The following is an 18298-nucleotide window of genomic DNA, read 5'->3' as shown; positions in this document are numbered from 1 at the left end:
CAGAGCTGTGATACCGGAGTACAATGTCTTATTTTGCATTATGTGCAGCGCTGTTCCCATTACGATGTCCTGGAAGCTTCTTGTCGGCAGCTCACAGCCAGTACAGTTCTTTGTTTATGACATTTTATATGTGGTGTTCAATGCGTTGAAGTTACGTCTCCATGTAGACCACGTTCACCTCCCAGTACAATATGACTGTGGAGAAACGCCTTCACACTAATCAATAATGTCTCTCCGTCAACCTACAAATGAGCAAATTATGAAGATGATGAAACCAATTTGTGTTTTGTGACATGTTGATGTAACCTCGTTTCAGCCGTTTGAAAAGAGAAGAGTGAATATCTTGACTGGGAGTAAAGGTTTAATTGTTCATCACAGTTTCTCAGAGTCCAAAGTGACGTCTTCACATTTCTTCTTTTGGTCAAACAACAGACCAAACCAGAAAATTACACAGAAAACCACCAAATCCTCTCATTTCAGAAGCTGGAAACAGACAATGTTAGACGGCTGATTGTCTTTTGATCAGTTTAGTAGTTGAAACTCGCCCTTTTTGTTCTCCAACATGCATGAAGCTACTAAATCAGACATCAGCTGACAGTTTCTTTTTTTCTGACTAAAAAACAATCAACCTCATTTTGAGTAAATTTCAGCTGTGAAATCAACAGTCGGCCGCTCCTACAGCTCGTTAAGATGCTGCTAATGATGTCAGTCACGAGTAAAACACTTTGAAAACAGCCTCCCTTCAGATTATTAAAAGAATTCAGCTGCAGCACGACGTCTTCGTCCAGTCTTCCTCTCTGTGAGAAGATGGTGTTTTCCAGGAATTCAGCTATTTGGTATTTCCTCCAGGGGCTGGTTTGTGCTGCCAAACTGCTCTCCTTTGTCTTCAGGTCGAGCCTCAACATGTCGTCACGGTCTGTACGAGGAATTTCACTTACTGTGATCTGATTCATGCAGAATAAGAGTGCAGCTCTGAGAGCTCACTGACTGCTGCTGACTGCTGCAGTGTAGGTGTTGGTCTGCCTCAAGTCAGTGTGGACTGTTTTCAGCTGTCAAACACTGATTACATCACAACTTAGCAATAATAAGGGAGTGAAGTCAGTGATCAGGTTGTGTCGACTAAAACCACCCAATGTGGAAGTGACACTTATTGTGCAATATGTAAGAATTTTAGTTGACAACATGAAAAAATGTAAAGAAATAACATTTTTGGCATTATGACATCTGTGAGTTGTGTTGCAGAAATATCTACTGAAGTTAGCATGCTAACCTTTTAGCCCCAGCCCCTCCCGGTCCACAGCTCCTGTGCTAGTGGTGTAAACACCAACACTACCATGGTGCTCCGAGCTCCCAGTCTGGACCACTAGATGCACGGCTAACCGAGCTAGCTAACTAACAGCAGCTGCAGTTACTCTGATGATATGCTGCCTGTTTGTTTTGAGTATTAATCTGACAGCTGGCCACAGTGATGGTTAATGTGTGGTTTTAATAGAAACATAAATGCACTCAGCACAGCACAGCAAAAATAAACAAGATTGTTATAATGGGGGACACGATTTTAATCCCATCTCTTTTCCCAACACTTCTGTGTTGAAATCAGTTGTTGTTGTTAGCTGTCCACTGGCAACCACACGGTGCCTGTTTGAAGCCACAGTGTCCATCATCAAGTGGACATGCATAGTGTATCAAAACAATGAATATAATAAAGTAGCTGGCTGGAGTCAAAGGACGACAGTATTTGCCTCCAAAATGGAGGGAAGTGGAAGTATGAAGTAGAAATGGAAATACTCAAAGTCAGAATTGTACTTAATTACAGTACTCGAGTAAATGTATTTAGTTCCATTCTATCACTGGTTATTTATGTTAATGACACTATGTGTTTGTGTGTTTGTTGCAAAATTATGAAAACACTGTTAACAGACCAACCCTTCTGTCTTCACTGTGAACTTTCAGTCTATCAGCTGTGTGTGTGTGCGTGCACGTGCATATATGTGTGGTGGTGATGTCACTGTTTCACCCGGCCGTCTGTCTGTCTCTGTTTGCAGCGGTGCCATATCCTCCCGGTACTCGCCTGTCGGTCAAAGACCTGTATGTGGACGGGAGGCCCAGCGTGGAGGTGCTGAAGGCCCATCTGGTGAAGGAGGGTCGGCTGGAGGAGGAGACGGCTCTACGGATCATCAACGAGGGAGCCGCCATCCTTCGCCAGGAGAAATGCATGCTGGAAGTGGAAGCTCCCATCACAGGTGAAGGCCCGACTCTTTTTATCTTATCAGAGACGGAGTTCCCCTCAGACTGAGAGCGAAGCGAGACAAAGACGTCTGTGTGGTCTGTGGAAACTGAGCCAGATTCACAGATCCACCCTGTCTCAGATGCAGCAGCTGCCCTCTCTGACATGTGGCTTAGCTTAGGTATCCAACCCTCCACCCTCTGCCCTGCTATTTATATCTTCATCTGCACCGTCCTCTCTGACTTATTGTTTCCATAGTTTCATCTGTTTCGTCTTCTTTCTCTGCCACTCGTAAGATATGGTCAGAAGTTTAGTTGAAAACGTTCAGAAATGAGCAACATTATGATCAGAGTGTGAAGAAACAACAGTGTTGACCTTCTGTCAAAGACGTCTTTGTACTGAAGTTAGCATGCTAACCAGCTAGCTCCTAATACCACTTTGTAGCTCAAGAGATGATAGTCTGATAGCTCTGTAGTTTTAAGCTGGCCAATAAAATAAACTCATAAAATGTCAAGAAAGGAAATATTTTGACACATATTTTCCTTATAAACAGAAAAATACAACCGTCTGAATCATTTCTCACTTATTACACTTCATATTCTTCACTTCTCTTATCATCATCAAACCTAATCTGAGCAATCATTTGTTGTTTCCAGCTGCACAGACGTGATGATTCTCAAACTTTTGAACAAAATGACACATTTAAATGTGAACTTGTGCTCTGGTCAACTGTCCTGAGAAATGTTCTATATTCTATAGACGTTTAGATAATATTTGAGTTTATACCCCAAACGCTAAATCAAGAAAATATTTGGCAGATTAATATATAATAAAAATAATCTGCATCAAATTGTACTCGCTCACAGATACCAGCAACCTAAATATGCCTGATAGATCTTCTTCCTCTGTGCCATAAAAACCTGGAATTCATTTTGACACGCACACACACACACACACACACACACACACACACACACACACACACACACACACACACACACACACACACACACACACACACCAAATGTGAGAAAACAATAAGTAGAATAACTTTGAATATTGTGTTTGTGTGTCCAGTGTGTGGAGACGTCCACGGCCAGTTCTTCGACCTGATGAAGCTGTTCGAGGTGGGCGGCTCCCCCAGCACCACCCGTTACCTGTTCCTGGGAGATTATGTGGACCGAGGTTACTTCAGCATCGAGGTAGGCGGCGGCCTCTCGCTCACTCGTTTGTGTTTGTGACATTTTGTCTGACATTTGCGGCCCGTTGCTCGGCCTCGCGCCGCGCTGCACAGCTCTTTAAATAGTGGTAAGAAATGAAAGGCACACTGTCTGCCTCCTCGCCCTCCTGACTGCCACACTGTGCGCCCCACCCACCCAGCCGTGCACACACACACCCACTTAGACACACAAGTGTACGTGCACACACACGCCCCGCATGTTGCCTCCAGCCTCAGTCTGCGTCCCGTTCCCAGAGCAATCTGAGGGCAGGACTGGGTGTGTTTTGTGGATGGCATGACATTTTTATTGGCTGCTGTCATGCTTCCTTGTTAGGATTAGTGGATATCCTGGAACACGATCTTCACAGCTCCGGCTGCGCCACACAGAGCTCCATTATCCAGCTTCAAACAGGGTCAGATACATTCTGGAGGAGCAGACGCTCCACTGAACCAGATTAATTTAGAAGTCATTTATCCTCAAACACGTTTTCCGACAGCCTCGGACCACCTGATGAGTGCAGGTCACAGCTTTGAATGTTGTTCGACATGTTCCAGTTCAGGATCCAACAGAGTCTGAATGAAGCTGTGAATCAAGTACCACAGTGTTGGATCAGTGTTCATACTCTCACTCTCTGTAAACAGTCACTGTCAGTGTGTTTTTCAAAGCCTTATGTTGAAAATGGGACCTTCAGGTCCTGAGCAACGCTCCACTTTGATGACGTTCTTCTTTTTATACATCAATGACGGCGTCATGAAATAAAGAAAGCGTTGATGAGTCAACAACATTTCTAATGATGTTCCAGGAAATTACAAACTCTAAAATATCATTAAAAATATCTACAGAACAACTTTTTTGCCCCGTTGGGCCTGATACTGGAGTAAAGGTGAGAGATGGAGCAAGATGTGTGAAAAAAACACTGAAAACAGAGAAACATTTTGACTTTAAACAGTGAAATACTGACAGACTCAAACACTGAACTGAAAACATGAGATGAACCCAGATGAGTCATATTGTCATATTGATACATGTCACTTCCTACATTATAGCGGCACACTGACGTGATAATACTGAGATATTTCTACAGTGTTAATGTTGCTCTCCTGGCTCCACTGTGATCTGCTAATGAACAGCTGCTCAGATCAGATCCGGCTCCTCGTCGACGCCTTCGGAAAAGGAAAAAAACATCTAAATGAAACAGGTGGTTTGATGCAGCACAAATGATTGGCAGCTGAAAAGACTGTTTGTTTGGAGGACGACAGAGTCTCACTGTGTTTCAGTCGCGCAGGAACTCCTTCATGATCACAAACACACATTTAGAAGTTGATTATCTCCTCAAACACGAATACTCAGAGGCAGAATATGATGAAATCACCAGAATAAAGCTTTTTACATTCATGAGGCGTTCATTGTTCTCCGTTCACCTGCAGCAGCTTGTTACCACAAACCAGATGCTACCTGGTTCAACATGTTAACACCTCATTGACACAGTGGCTACATTTTGCAACAGGATTGCACATGAAACAGAACTGATCACCTGTCAGAGAATATATTGTTTCCAACGATCCACACAGTTCTGAACAAAATACTGATCGATACGACTGGTTTTAGTCACTACAAGATAAACAGTGGACTCGTTTACCTTCCATACCTCTTCTAACAAATAGCCTGTTATTGTGACCAGTTTATTCTGTTGAGCTGATTTTCACCAAATTGATCCCTATGATACATTACTGAGTCCTTTTTGAGTCTCGGCGTTGCCTTTTCTGGTGTCCACTTTGACACTTCCTTGTGTAATGCAGGAGGTTTTAGTGTCTTCATCATCACACTGTGAACTGGATGTGTTTCTAACTCACACAGATCAGATACAGGCTGATATTTCTATTCAAAGATGAAAACAAAACTCAAAAATGGAAGAAAGAAGCTCAGAATCACCTGTGCTGATTTGAGTAAAGTGTCATTCAGGCCATTTCTGACTTTTTGATAATAACATCCAAAGAGAGACCTTTCAGAAGAGACCAGGATCATAACTGCAATCAAAAGGGTTCAAGAACAGAGTGTGTGTAATGTTGGGGAGTGTGTTATTGATAAAAGTCTTGTTCAATAATCAGGATGAACAGATCATATTAAGTTTCATATCACAACTCTGACATTATTGATTTGTCAGCTCTATAATGAATTCCCAGTGTTTAGATGAAGTGTTTCAGATTGATTCCTCACCCGTGTGTGTGTGTCTGTGTGTGTGTGTGTGTGTCTGTGTGTGTGTGTGTGTCTGTGTGTCTGCAGTGTGTTCTGTACCTGTGGGCTCTGAAGATCAACCATCCCAACACCCTCTTCCTCCTCAGAGGCAACCACGAGTGCCGGCACCTCACAGAGTACTTCACCTTCAAACAGGAGTGTAAGTCAAACAGTGTCAGGTCCTGTTCTGACCTGGTTCAGCTCGCTTCTTCGCTCTAAATACAAATAAATATCACTGGGACAAACAGACACGATGTTTCTACACAAAGACGGAAAGAAGTTCATGTAGAACATTTGCTGAATTCACAAGAAGGAACAAATAAGTCAGAATCAGTCAGAGACAGAGTTTCACACAGTTTATAAAGTGTCTCCAACTCAACAACTCACTAAACTGACACATTTGTTAAGGGAGTCTGGGACAAAGAAGCAGCCTATACTGGTTACTGTTTAGTGTATCTGTAAAATGTGACATGTTTAGATCAATAAAATGTTTCTTCATGTTTTCATTTAATGCTGAATTTACAAGAAGCTCCAATGATTTAGAAATTGTTGAAGCCGTTTCACAAAGTTTCTCCTCATGAAACAACTCTTAAAATCACCACATTTGTTAAGGGAGTCTGGTGATAAACCCATTGTGTTCCCAATCATCTGCAGCAGGAGGGGTGTGAGTAGCAGGTCTGAGCAGCTCTTAGTTTCTCTATAAAATAATTCATGGAGCCTTCACACCTGTCCTCCTGTGATCAGATCACTCAGGATGGATTATGATATCAGGTCTGAACAGGAACTAATTCCTGCTGAAGTCTTTGACACACCTTTGACACAAACTGTCTTTTCCTGAGCTTGCTGTTGTTTTAGTTTTTGGTTTGATATAAGTGTGTGTGTGTGTGTGGTTGTGTGTGTCCTCCAGGTAAAATAAAGTACTCAGAGCGTGTATATGATGCCTGTATGGATGCGTTCGACTGCCTGCCTCTGGCTGCTCTCCTCAACCAGCAGTTCCTCTGTGTGCACGGAGGTCTGAGCCCTGAGGTCACCTGCCTGGACGACATACGGAAGGTAACTGGAAACAACATTCACGTTTAACAAGCTGACATCACAGAATTAGGACTCAAAAATGACTCAAACCGAGATGGTGACTAATTTAATAGTTGACAGCAAATCTATTAACTGTCGCAGCTCTAAACTTCACACTTTAATTGGCCTTTCATGAAGAGCGAAGAGACCGAGATCTTCTTTTTCAAATACGTAACAAGACACACTTCCTCATAGAAACGTGTGAAGCAGCGATATTTCAAGGACATGAACGGACAACTTGCCGATTTAGTGTGTGTATGTTTGTCTCATTACTGTAAACTGTGTGTGTGCGTGTGTGTGTGTGTGTGTAGCTGGACCGGTTTAAGGAGCCTCCAGCGTTCGGGCCGATGTGTGACCTGCTGTGGTCGGACCCGGGAGAGGACTACGGCTCAGAAAAGACCCAGGAGCACTTCTGCCACAACAGTGTGAGAGGCTGCTCGTATTTCTACAGGTATGACTGTCTCTGTCTCTCTGTCTCTCTGCCTGTCTGTCTCTGTCTGTCTCTCTGTCTGTCTCTCTGTCTGTCTGTCTCTCTGTCTGTCTGTCTCTCTGCCTGTCTGTCTCTCTGTCTGTCTCTCTGCCTGTCTGTCTCTCTGTCTCTCTGCCTGTCTGTCTCTCTCTCTGTCTGTCTGTCCCGCTCTCTCTCTCTGCCTGTCTGTCTGGCTGTCTGTCTCTCTGCCTGTCTCTCTGCCTGTCTCTCTGCCCGTCTGTCTCTCTGTCTCTGCTGCTGCTGGAAATGTTTCCACAGTTTAAAAAGACAAAAAGCAGCTCGCTCTGTTAATCTGAGCTGATTAAAGCTTTTTACAAACAATGGCTTATCTCTGGATAAGTGACCGCCGGTTAAATCCGCTGTCACACACATACTGAAAATAAATATTAGCATTCTCTGCTCTGTCTTAATATTTGTACTGAATTTGCAGTGTTGACACCACATGGAGGTCAGAGTGAGGGGAGAGCAGCTGCTGCTCTAAAGCCTCTTTTATCCTGCGTTAGTTTGTTTTAGTAGCGCAGCGTTTAAATGATTCATCAGGAAATTACACTAAACGCTGTGTTTCTCTAACGTCTCTAATAGATCCATCAGTGATTACTGTCTTCGCTTTATTTGGCTGGTTGTGCTCAGAGCCGACATTAAAGTCCGTCCAGGTCGCTCCTGGTTTCTTTACGTTCAGAAACTCTGAGCTCCTTTCAGAGCTGCAGCTGGTCTGATGTCTGAATAAATGTTAAAGTCGTGGAGGAAGAAGTTTGTTGTGCTTCATGGAGAAGACGTCCTGTCAGAGAAACTTTAGAAATACGAACCAGAGCTCAGTGATTCGGTTTGAAGCAGACGGACAGGAGACTCAAACAGCTCCTTTTAAAAAATGATAAGAGACGCCTTCTTCGTCTGTGTCTTCTTCTGTGTCTTCTTAATCTCCTTCTTTTAATCATCTTCATTCTCCATTGTCTTCTTCTTTGTCTTGTCTTTGTTTTTAATGTCTTCTTCGTTGCCGTCTTTCTCTTCTTTGTCTTCATCTTCTCCATCTCTTTCTTTGTTGTCTCCTTAATCTTCTTCTGTCTTTTTTTTCTTCCTCGTCTTCTTTGTCGCCTTCTAAATCTTCGTCTTTGTCCTCTTCTTCGCTGTCGCCTCTTGCGTCTTTTTCTTAGTTCTTTTCTTTGTCTTTGTTTGTTGTCCTATCGTCTTCTTCTTCTCGTCTTGGTTGTCTTCTTCGTCTTTGTCTTTTCTTTTCATCTTCTTTGCCGTTGTCTTCTTCGTCTTTTTTTTGTCCTATTTGTTGTCGTCTTATCGTCGTCCTCATCATCTTCGTCGTCTTCATTTTCTTCTTCCATTGTGTTTTTACGGCGGTTTGTGTCCATAAATGTTGCGTGACCACCGTCTCCTGGACTGTCCCTTCCCCCACCCCCGTCTACTCCCACACTGGACAGCAGGTGTGAAAAGGTGGATGACGTTCATGTTCCTGAGTGCAGCTGCGTGTGTGAGATGTTATCCCAGTAATTCACTGGAACCGTGTGTGAACGGTTCTTTATAAACTCCCGCCTCTCCTGAGTGTGAAAGCCTCGACCTTAATTGATCTTTAATTTTAGCACTTTAAAGCGGCTCTTGTTATTCTGGAGCTCCTGCAGCCTTCTTTACTGTCATAGAAACCAGAGCCAGCTGAGCTGTGGGAGGAACGTTTGGAAAAACACGAAACTGAAGTCCGTCTGGCAAACTGGCATCTTCCGCTGTGACGGCAAACGTCTCCTGATGTTCGTGGGTAATAACTCTCAGTTCTGTGTTTCAGTTACCCAGCAGTCTGTGACTTCCTGATGAACAATAACCTGTTGTCTGTAATACGAGCACATGAAGCCCAGGATGCAGGGTGAGTGATGCAGATACTCATTTTCTTCACTATATTATAATACGGTGTGTATTCTTGCTATATTGTCAATACTTTATTGCCATATCAACGTAACTGAAAGAAACTTATCTGGGCAAACTCACCCAAACACAGCGAGGGAACCGCTCACTCATGAAATAAAATGTATAAAATACGTTAAAAGAGTCGTACAGCTTCAGGATCTGTGCTTTTCTGAAATCTGGATGTTCTTGTCTGAATACTTTTGAGCCTTTAGTGAGCGGAGAGAAAATGATAAAGGCTGTTGGCTCGGTGGGAAGAGTCCTTTAAAACCATAAGGCCCTTTTTTAGTAGTTTACACACCCAGTGATTTTTGATGCAGTGCTCACCACCTTATTCAGTCGTCTCTCATCCTCCAGACATTATATGTTTATATTATAATAATCTTATCCTTTTCTTATTATCTTTGATGTATCATCTTGTGTTTTTTATCTCATTGTGAGCTTCTGAACACAAACAAAACAAACAAAACGAGAAAAAGGTTTAAGAGCCCATTCGATCCTCCATATTTGGGGCCGATGCCGATATTAGGCAGTAAAAACATTCAGATATCGATGCATCAGCAGTTATACACACACATTTTTGCAATCATCATTTAAATCTGGTAATCACTTGACAAAGATATTTTACAGTTTGATGATAAACTTAGTCTAACATGACATCAGTGCACTGAAACAATAAACTTCACTGGGAATTTAGTAATTATAAATAATCCTGAGCGATTCCTTCAGCATTATGATCTTTAAAAAAAGAGTTTTCATATCAGGCCACATTCACAGCAATACTGATATATTTGTGCCAGTTTCATCCAACCATCACAGTCAGGTTCTTATTTAAATGGCTGATATGTTGCGTCCGTGTGTCCACAGCCGCCATGATGGAAACGTCCCCACAAAGTCTGTCAAACTGTCCGGACGCTCATTTCGTCGACAAAAACTACGATGAAAAAAGTTCACTGACAATGTAAATGAGACTAAAACTGAATAGAGAGAAACAGAACTATGAAAATATTTTTTACATTTCTATGGTTAAGGAATAAAAACTAAACAATAATGTGAAAGACGGACGGACAAATGAAGCAAAGCAGCTGTTTTTTTTAGAAATGCTAGATTTGAAATAAAGCGAAGTGCAGAGCAGCCGGACTTTAACGTTCCTGATTCATGATGTGTTAAAACAATGCACTATTTATTTTTTCTCCACTTTATTTCTTAGTTTTCACAATTGAAAAAGAATTATTATACAAAAGTAGAAAAAAAAAATGTATTTTTGTACTGAAGCCCAAAACTGTCATGAGTCAAACATCTTTTTGTTATTTAAACAAAGTTTGTGTCCTCGAGATCTCGAAGAAAATGATCCTGTTTTCTCGGGAAAGCGTTCGATATTATGTGAAAAAGACGTAAATAACTTGTTATCACTAGAAAACGGATGAAATCACATGTCTGACCCACGACTGTTGTTGAGCCTGACAGACATAACTAATGGATGAGCTAATTAGCCGACTAACAGATTGAGCAGAGTGCAGGGATGAGCTTGTTGAAGGGCCACATTCGGCTGCCAGTTGAAAAGGTCTGAGTAAGGTTTTATTCATCAGTCTGCAGAAGCTAGAATACATCTCAGTCTGTGTCTGTGCTGCTACACGTGACATTAATAAAGTCTTAATCTTTATCTCCGTGTGTCGAACGTGTTTCTGTCCCTCAGGTACCGAATGTACAGGAAAAGTCAGACGACAGGCTTCCCTTCTTTAATCACAATCTTCTCTGCTCCCAACTACCTGGATGTGTACAACAACAAAGGTGAGACAAGTGAAGGACGGAAACCATGGCAACAGCTCGGAAACCTTGAAGCCCTGGCAACAGGAGGCAGGAAGTGCATCATGAAGTAGAAAATGTTAATGTGTGTGTGTGTGTTTTGTTCTCAGCTGCGGTGCTGAAATATGAGAATAATGTGATGAACATCCGGCAGTTTAACTGCTCCCCTCACCCCTACTGGCTGCCCAACTTCATGGACGTGTTCACCTGGTCTCTGCCCTTCGTCGGAGAGAAAGGTGAGACTCCTGTCAGTGTGTCACGCTGTGTGAATCAGTATGGAAACATGCTGCTAATGAGAGTCATACTAGAACAGGTGAATTTATAAATGAGCCAAAGCTGTAAACCCACGTATAACACGGATGTTAGAGGTGGGAATCTGCACCAACCGCACATTTCAATTTGATTACGATTCATCTTGATGCATCTTATTCAACCTTTACACTGAAATTAGCATGTATACACAGACCGGTAAACCTGCTGATGACCGGCAGTTAACTCCGTTCACATTGCCAGTGGGCGAGTTTGCCTTTCTGATTTTTTTTTTTTTTTCTTTTCTCTGGTGTTTCCTGTTCGTTATCACAAACATGCCAGCAAAACAGGGAACAGCAGAAAGCAGCAGATCATAAACCTCATCAGACGACAGACAGGAGACGTTAAACTTGTTTTAAAAAGTCTTAAGAGCGTTCATTCTCAGCTCAGACCACACAGAAGCCACAAACCGGTCAATTCCTTTTCCTATTATTGAGTCTATTATTTTTTATTTTTTATTGTTTACGTGTCGGACGGAAAGCTGCATTTTTGCGTGATACGGGCTACAGAAGTACAGGATAACGCTCGACGACGTGTCCATTATCAGGCATCAATGGACGACGTGGAGGCTTGACTCATTCAACATCCAGCGGCTGTGGTGTCCGTATATCATAAGTTAATTCACACCTCTCAGCCAATCAGAGTAGAGTATTCACCTAGACCATGGTTTAAATAAAGTTATTGCTTACAGGATTGTTATTATTATTTAAAAATCAGACTTCAACTTTCTACACAATGTCAGTATCTGTGACCCACCGCAGGACACAAACATTTAAAAAAGTAAACGTAAATCCGTGGTCAGTATATCACACATGTTCTGTCACAGATATATTGTTTCCACGCAGCAGCTCAACTACCTGAAGGTGTCAGACATTACTAACACTCTTACAGTTGGACAGTAAAGCTGACAGCTCCTCCTCAGTTCACGACTGAGTAACTGAGCTCATTTTTTTCTTCATGACCGCAGACGTTAGCTTCAACTGAAAACCGCTAACGTGGTTCCTCAGATTTGTAGCATCACCAGAGTATTTAAATGTTATGAATGGATATTAACACCTGTGGACGTTGTTGCTGGGCAGTTGAAGTCAATATCAAATCAATCTCTGAACCAAGACAGGAGACCTGATTGAGTTTGCAGGAGGTAAATTCATCCAACATGCTGAAAAACAACAGCTGGCTCTTTCTGTCTGAGGATCGGCTCTGAATTCAAACTAATTACACAACACAATTATACAAAGAACTCATAATGATGTTCCTCCTCTGATACTGAAGCTCCGTCACAAGATGCACAACTCCACCCGGGTCACAAGACGCATTCACATTTTCTCTAAACGCTCGTCTGAAACTGTGGAGGAGCTCATTAAACTAACTTCCCCAGAGAGTCAGAAATGCATCATTAATAAAAATCTGAAACACATGATACAATAAATGGAAAAGTCCAGTCAAGCTAACGAGAGATATGCGGCTCAACATCGACAACCACATCTGTATCGTTTGAGGCACGTCGCTCAGAATGAGATAGAAACAATAAAGAGTGTAATAATAAAGAACATTTAGGAGAATTAAACAGATTTTATGGAGCAGACGACTGGATTTTAATGTGTTTTATGTAAGTTTTGGCAAAATCTCCCAAAAAAAATCTCCAAGCTAACGAGATACGCGGGGAGTTAGCCTCTTAGCATCGACACCCAGATCAGTTGTATTACTAGAAGCATTAGAGCTTCAACAATTGGGCGGTTAATTAGTAAATTGGCAGAAAATTAAAAATGTATGAATTGTTTCAGTCATTTTCTGGTTCCAGTATGTAACTTTTCTGTTTTTTTCCTGCACAGACTCACCTCAGGCCTCCCACTCCAAATCCTGTTGAAACTATTAAATTCATGAAAGCAGCTGAACTCCAAATACTTTTTTTAGTCATGATTTTTTTTAAGTTTGGTCCTCAGAGCTAAATTTCAGCATTTTTGTGAATCTTGGTTTATTCTGAACCTCATGCGTCACTTATTTTACACTGAGTTGGGTTGAGACTTGTCCTGAACATCCAAAAGAAGCGAAGGCAACTTGGCAACATGTTTTCATTCAGTTTTTGCTGACTGGTTACACTAAAATCAAAATGAATAAAAGCAATAACAGGAAGTCATTTTTTACCAGAACGAAGAATTAACAAATCCTAAAAACATAATGAAGTAAATCTTCAGTTTAATGGATAGTGAAGATGCTCTGTGGATGTTTTTGTGTCTTTGTGTTTGTAACGGGTCAAACTGACACATGAGCGTCTGTGTTGTGTTTCCACACAGTGACGGAGATGCTGGTGAACGTGCTGAACATCTGCTCCGATGACGAGCTGATGTCAGAAGGAGACGACACGTGTGAGGGTAAGAGGATGTGACACCTTCTCATCATCGCACTGTTCTCGTTTCAAAAAGTGTTACTAACAGACTCAAATAAATTAAAAACCTCACAGATGTTTCAACTTTTTCAGCTACAAACTGTTTATCAAAGCTGGTTTATAGCGACGCTTGAAGACGCCTGTAGACACGTAAAGATCGGAATCAGAACAGTTTATCACCTTCATGTATCTTGTGTTAGGTGACAACATGTCAGTCCTTCTTTGACTTCCTGTCTGTGGGTCATTGGTTAATCTTTAAAAACACAAAAACACTCACAAATAGAAAGTTTCATGATTGAAAAGGTTCAACACTCTGCTCACTGTACTCATTTGTTGGGGACTATTTCCAGCAGCGGATTAATCCACATTTGGTTGGGTTGAGATAGAGAACTGTTGGCCTGTTTATCGCTGAATATAATTACCACAGTTCAGTTTGAGGAGGAAGTGAAACCCTGAAGGAAGCTGAAGTGCTGTTGGCAGCTGAAATGTCCGATAACACGCCGTCCTCCCGACTCTGCAGTGTTTGTCCACAGAGAGCGGTCGAGAGCACAGCTGAGACTCTGCAGTCTGCTGCCACGTCGTGCTGTTACTGCTGTCCACAGAGCCCACAGTTCTGTTGCTGCTGTCCACAGAGCCCACAGTGGACTCGTGTTCTGTTACTGCTGTCCACAGAGCCCACAGTGGACTCGTGTTCTGTTACTGCTGTCCACAGAGCCCACAGCGGACTCGTGTTCTGTTATTGCTGTCCACAGAGCCCACAGTTCTGTTACTGCTGTCCACAGAGCCCACAGTGGACTCGTGTTCTGTTACTGCTGTCCACAGAGCCCACAGTGGACTCGTGTTCTGTTACTGCTGTCCACAGAGCCCACAGCGGACTCGTGTTCTGTTACTGCTGTCCACAGAGCCCACAGCGGACTCGTGTTCTGTTACTGCTGTCCACAGAGCCCACAGCGGACTCGTGTTCTGTTACTGCTGTCCACAGAGCCCACAGTGGACTCGTGTTCTGTTACTGCTGTCCACAGAGCCCACAGTGGACTCGTGTTCTGTTACTGCTGTCCACAGAGCCGACAGTGGACTCGTGCTGTCCTCGTGTGTTTGTGTCTCTAACTTCGTTCTGAATTGAATCTTGGTTGCTAAGCGCTGTGAGTGACGGCCTGATCACAGATTGTATTGATACCTTGAGGTATTCTAATAATTTTATTAATTTGTGTCAAACTTAAGCAATTTATAAACTGAAATGACAGTTTTATTTACAGTTTACTAACTTGTAAACAAAGGTTATTAATTATTAAAGATAAGTTATCAAATCAAGAGTCAAAAGGAAAACAGTGAAGATTTTCAGGCTGTAGCTTCTGTCAGAGCTGTGACGGTCGTGTGTTTTCTTATTATTTTCTGTTTCTCTCTTCGTTCTCGGCCTTCAGGTGGAGCTCCAGCTGTCAGAAAGGAGGTGATCAGAAATAAGATCCGGGCGATTGGAAAGATGGCCCGTGTCTTCTCTGTGCTCAGGTGGGTGTTACTTCTCTGATTGTTGGGTTGAATTTGACGTGACCTGAGGAGCAAAGAGGTTTAAGTCCTCCTGATGCTGCCGCCATGCTGACGTCTTTGAGCACTTAGTCTGATTTTATTTATGTGAAAACTTCCTTCCTGGCTGTGAAAGACGGATTCATTACTTCATTTATGTAAAAACTTTATTTAAACGTATTGCACAAAAATGTGTTAGAGGCGGCGGGCTGCGGAGGAGTCACTCTACAGTTTTGTATTTTTTTCTCTCGCTCCACTTCGGTTTAAGGCTAATGACTTTCTCCTCCTTTAACACGTGTCCTCTTTTAATCGTGTGGAAGTGTGTCACAATAATTTGTCCTTTAACGACGAATGATCTCGTTCAGAAAATGTCTCCCAGTTATTTTAAGGCCCAGAAAAGCAACACAGGCACATCATCTGAAGCTCTTCACATACTTTTAGTTATATTGTTGTATTTTAGTGAACTGATCATTATGACAGCGTGGGAGCAGCAGTTCTGCTTTGTTTTCACTCCACTGTGTGCTCCACCCTCACTTAATGAACGCATGATTAGTTTTACATCAGTTACATTCAGTCCTGCACTCTGTATCTTATTTCAATAAGTAAATTGGTCTTAAAGGAACAGTTCGCCCAAAAATGTTAATCAGTCATCATCTCCTCCCTCCATGCGGATAGAAAGTCAGGTGAAGTTTCAAAGACCACAAAACATTTCTGGAGCTTCACAGTAAAACATGATGAGTTGATTTAAAACATAGTTCTGCAGTGAAATACTATCAGCTGTGCGTGAACACATAGAGACACGAGCTGCTTTATAAATCAAAATCAGTCTGAGGATCGAGCCGTGTGAAACTCCTGATCAAATGTGTGGTTCATGAGTTTCACCTGAGAGGAACTTAAGTCATCAGTGTTATTTCTCACCTGGCTGCTCCTCTAACCAGAGACGGAGTAGCTGCACTTAATATTGCTATTCTCTTATGTTTGCAATTCATTTTATGCTACAACGATAATATTTGTGTGTGACAATATCTTGATATACAGTTTTGGATATTGCACGAGCCTTGTGTGAGCAGAGCCTGATGGACCAACTGAATCTTTAAGGTTATCAATTAAAATATCAACTGTGTAGGCGTTTCATCACAACACCAGATTATATCGATTCATTAGACAGTGCTTCAGTTTCTGCAGTCAGTTGACAGTTACAGAAGGATCTGCCTCCATAAAAGAAAGAAACAACACATAAATACATGTGAATAATTATAATATATATATAATATATATATAATTATTATAAGTATATTATTATTATAATTAACAACAAGAACTTTTAACAAAAGTATATAATTCGGCTCAATATGAACAGTCAAGGAGACAAAATGAAAGGGAGAAGCTGATGTTGCCGTAGCAACGAGTTAGCAGACGTTTTCTCTGAAATCCAAAATATTTCCTGATTTATTCCAAAGAACAGAGTAAATATCCAAATCGTGTTTGTCTTGGTTGCTGTAGCGATGAGTAATGTTTATGAAGGAGGTGTCATGGGAACATGGGAATTTCAAAATAAAGGCGTGTCTTAAAGATGATGATATGGATCGACTTTGCTTTGATGGATCGTTAATATTATAACTGTCAGAGGATAAAATACGGGTTTTATTTGAATCACTGTCGATTGTCAGGTTATTGATCAAGCTGACAAGGTATATTTGTGTGTGTGTGTGTGTGTGTGTGTTGTCAGAGAGGAGAATGAGAGTGTGTTGCAGCTGAAGGGGCTGACCCCGACAGGAACGCTGCCTCTGGGAGTTTTGTCCGGAGGTCGGCGAACTCTGCAAAGCGGTGAGTGTGAACGCAGCCGAGCATCGCACAACAAAAGGAAAACACTAACACGGAGTCGAGCTAACACTAACTCCCTGTGCCTGCACTCACACCGAGAGACTAACACTCAAACACACACACACACAGAAACATGGAAATGTCAAGAGGTTTGCTCTCCTCGTCTGAAGGACCGGTCTGTTCAAACATCTCCACCATGCTGCCCTTTAAAGACAAACAGAGTGGAGCTGCTTCACATGATAATATCTTTGTCTTTGAACTGAAAACAAACTAAGATGATTATTTTGTTGATCATGATGATGATCTGTGAATGTTTATATTTATATCAATGTGAAGAAATATTCTTCAATTTAAAGTATTTAAATATGATTTAAAGGCAGTTCAGTGACACTAAAACTAAAGAAGCTGAAGCTGCGTCAGACGTTCACCTTGTTTTATACATTTTCTGGAAATTTAAAGGTTCCCTGAGTTTTTGACTTCTAGTAGCCCCGCCCCTTCCTGTTCCCCTCATGGACCTTATTGATCAGAGCTTTGTCTGTAGTGATGCAGAGACAGATGATGTATTGATCCTGTTTGAATCACACAGATGAGGTTTGTCAGTTTGCCATCAGACTGTGACGTCATTATAAAGACGACACAGCCGACAGTGTCGTCAGTGACGTCGTCTCCTGACTGAAACACTGTAGAGCTGCTCCTGTATATCAGCAGCTCACAGAACTGAACCAGAACCAGAACTGCAGTTGTCAATATGAGCAGATTTATTGTGATGTTCATCTTTTTACAAGCTTTTCTGAGCCCAGTTGGCTCCATGTTGGTGCTGGTTCTGGTGCTGATGAGACGATGTAGTTCACTGAGCGCAAAACTACATGAGGTTTGACTTTAATACAACAAACTGACAAACATCATGTGATTGATGACCCAGTTCAACTGGATCATGAATATATTCGTCTCTCCTCGTTAGAGCAGGTTTTATTTATTAGTGAGTCCCAGTTTTGTTTATCTACAATATAGTGAGTGAGTTTTCCTACGTACAGAACTTGATTTTAGCCATTTCAGGTCTTAGTAAGTACAGAAAAATATTCGATTGTCCCTGTTCTGTTTTCTAAATTATAAAACTGAGAATTTTCCCAAAAATAAATCGATTAGTGACCAAATCAGTTTGGAAGAAAATGCAGTGATATTGCTGAACTATTCTTTTCCTACCAACATCACACTGAATCTGATCCGACACACACAAAGAGAAACTTTAGGATGTGAACAGAACTTCAGTCACAGCAGCTGATCAGCTGACAGTCAGGTCGATGATT

General features: G+C 41.9%; 1 protein-coding gene across 2 annotated transcripts in view; it reads left to right on the top strand.

Moving 5' to 3' along the window:
- The window catches only part of ppp3ccb (protein phosphatase 3, catalytic subunit, gamma isozyme, b), a 30601-nt gene that overhangs the window by 7619 nt on the left and 4684 nt on the right, over positions 1–18298 (top strand). For both annotated transcript variants that reach the window (XM_073477702.1, XM_073477703.1), the window contains exons 2-12: positions 2046–2243; positions 3305–3429; positions 5731–5842; positions 6590–6735; positions 7065–7204; positions 9030–9107; positions 10842–10936; positions 11062–11187; positions 13555–13632; positions 15068–15152; positions 16897–16994. In XM_073477702.1, coding sequence (XP_073333803.1) covers positions 2046–2243; positions 3305–3429; positions 5731–5842; positions 6590–6735; positions 7065–7204; positions 9030–9107; positions 10842–10936; positions 11062–11187; positions 13555–13632; positions 15068–15152; positions 16897–16994 — 1281 coding nt within the window. The remainder of the gene's footprint in view (positions 1–2045; positions 2244–3304; positions 3430–5730; positions 5843–6589; positions 6736–7064; positions 7205–9029; positions 9108–10841; positions 10937–11061; positions 11188–13554; positions 13633–15067; positions 15153–16896; positions 16995–18298) is intronic.

The sequence above is a fragment of the Pagrus major genome, chromosome 12 (genome assembly GCF_040436345.1).
Source record: "Pagrus major chromosome 12, Pma_NU_1.0".
NCBI classification, from domain to species: domain Eukaryota; kingdom Metazoa; phylum Chordata; class Actinopteri; order Spariformes; family Sparidae; genus Pagrus; species Pagrus major.
Note: the sequence above shows the minus strand (reverse complement) of the source record. Positions and strands in the feature narration are given on the sequence as shown.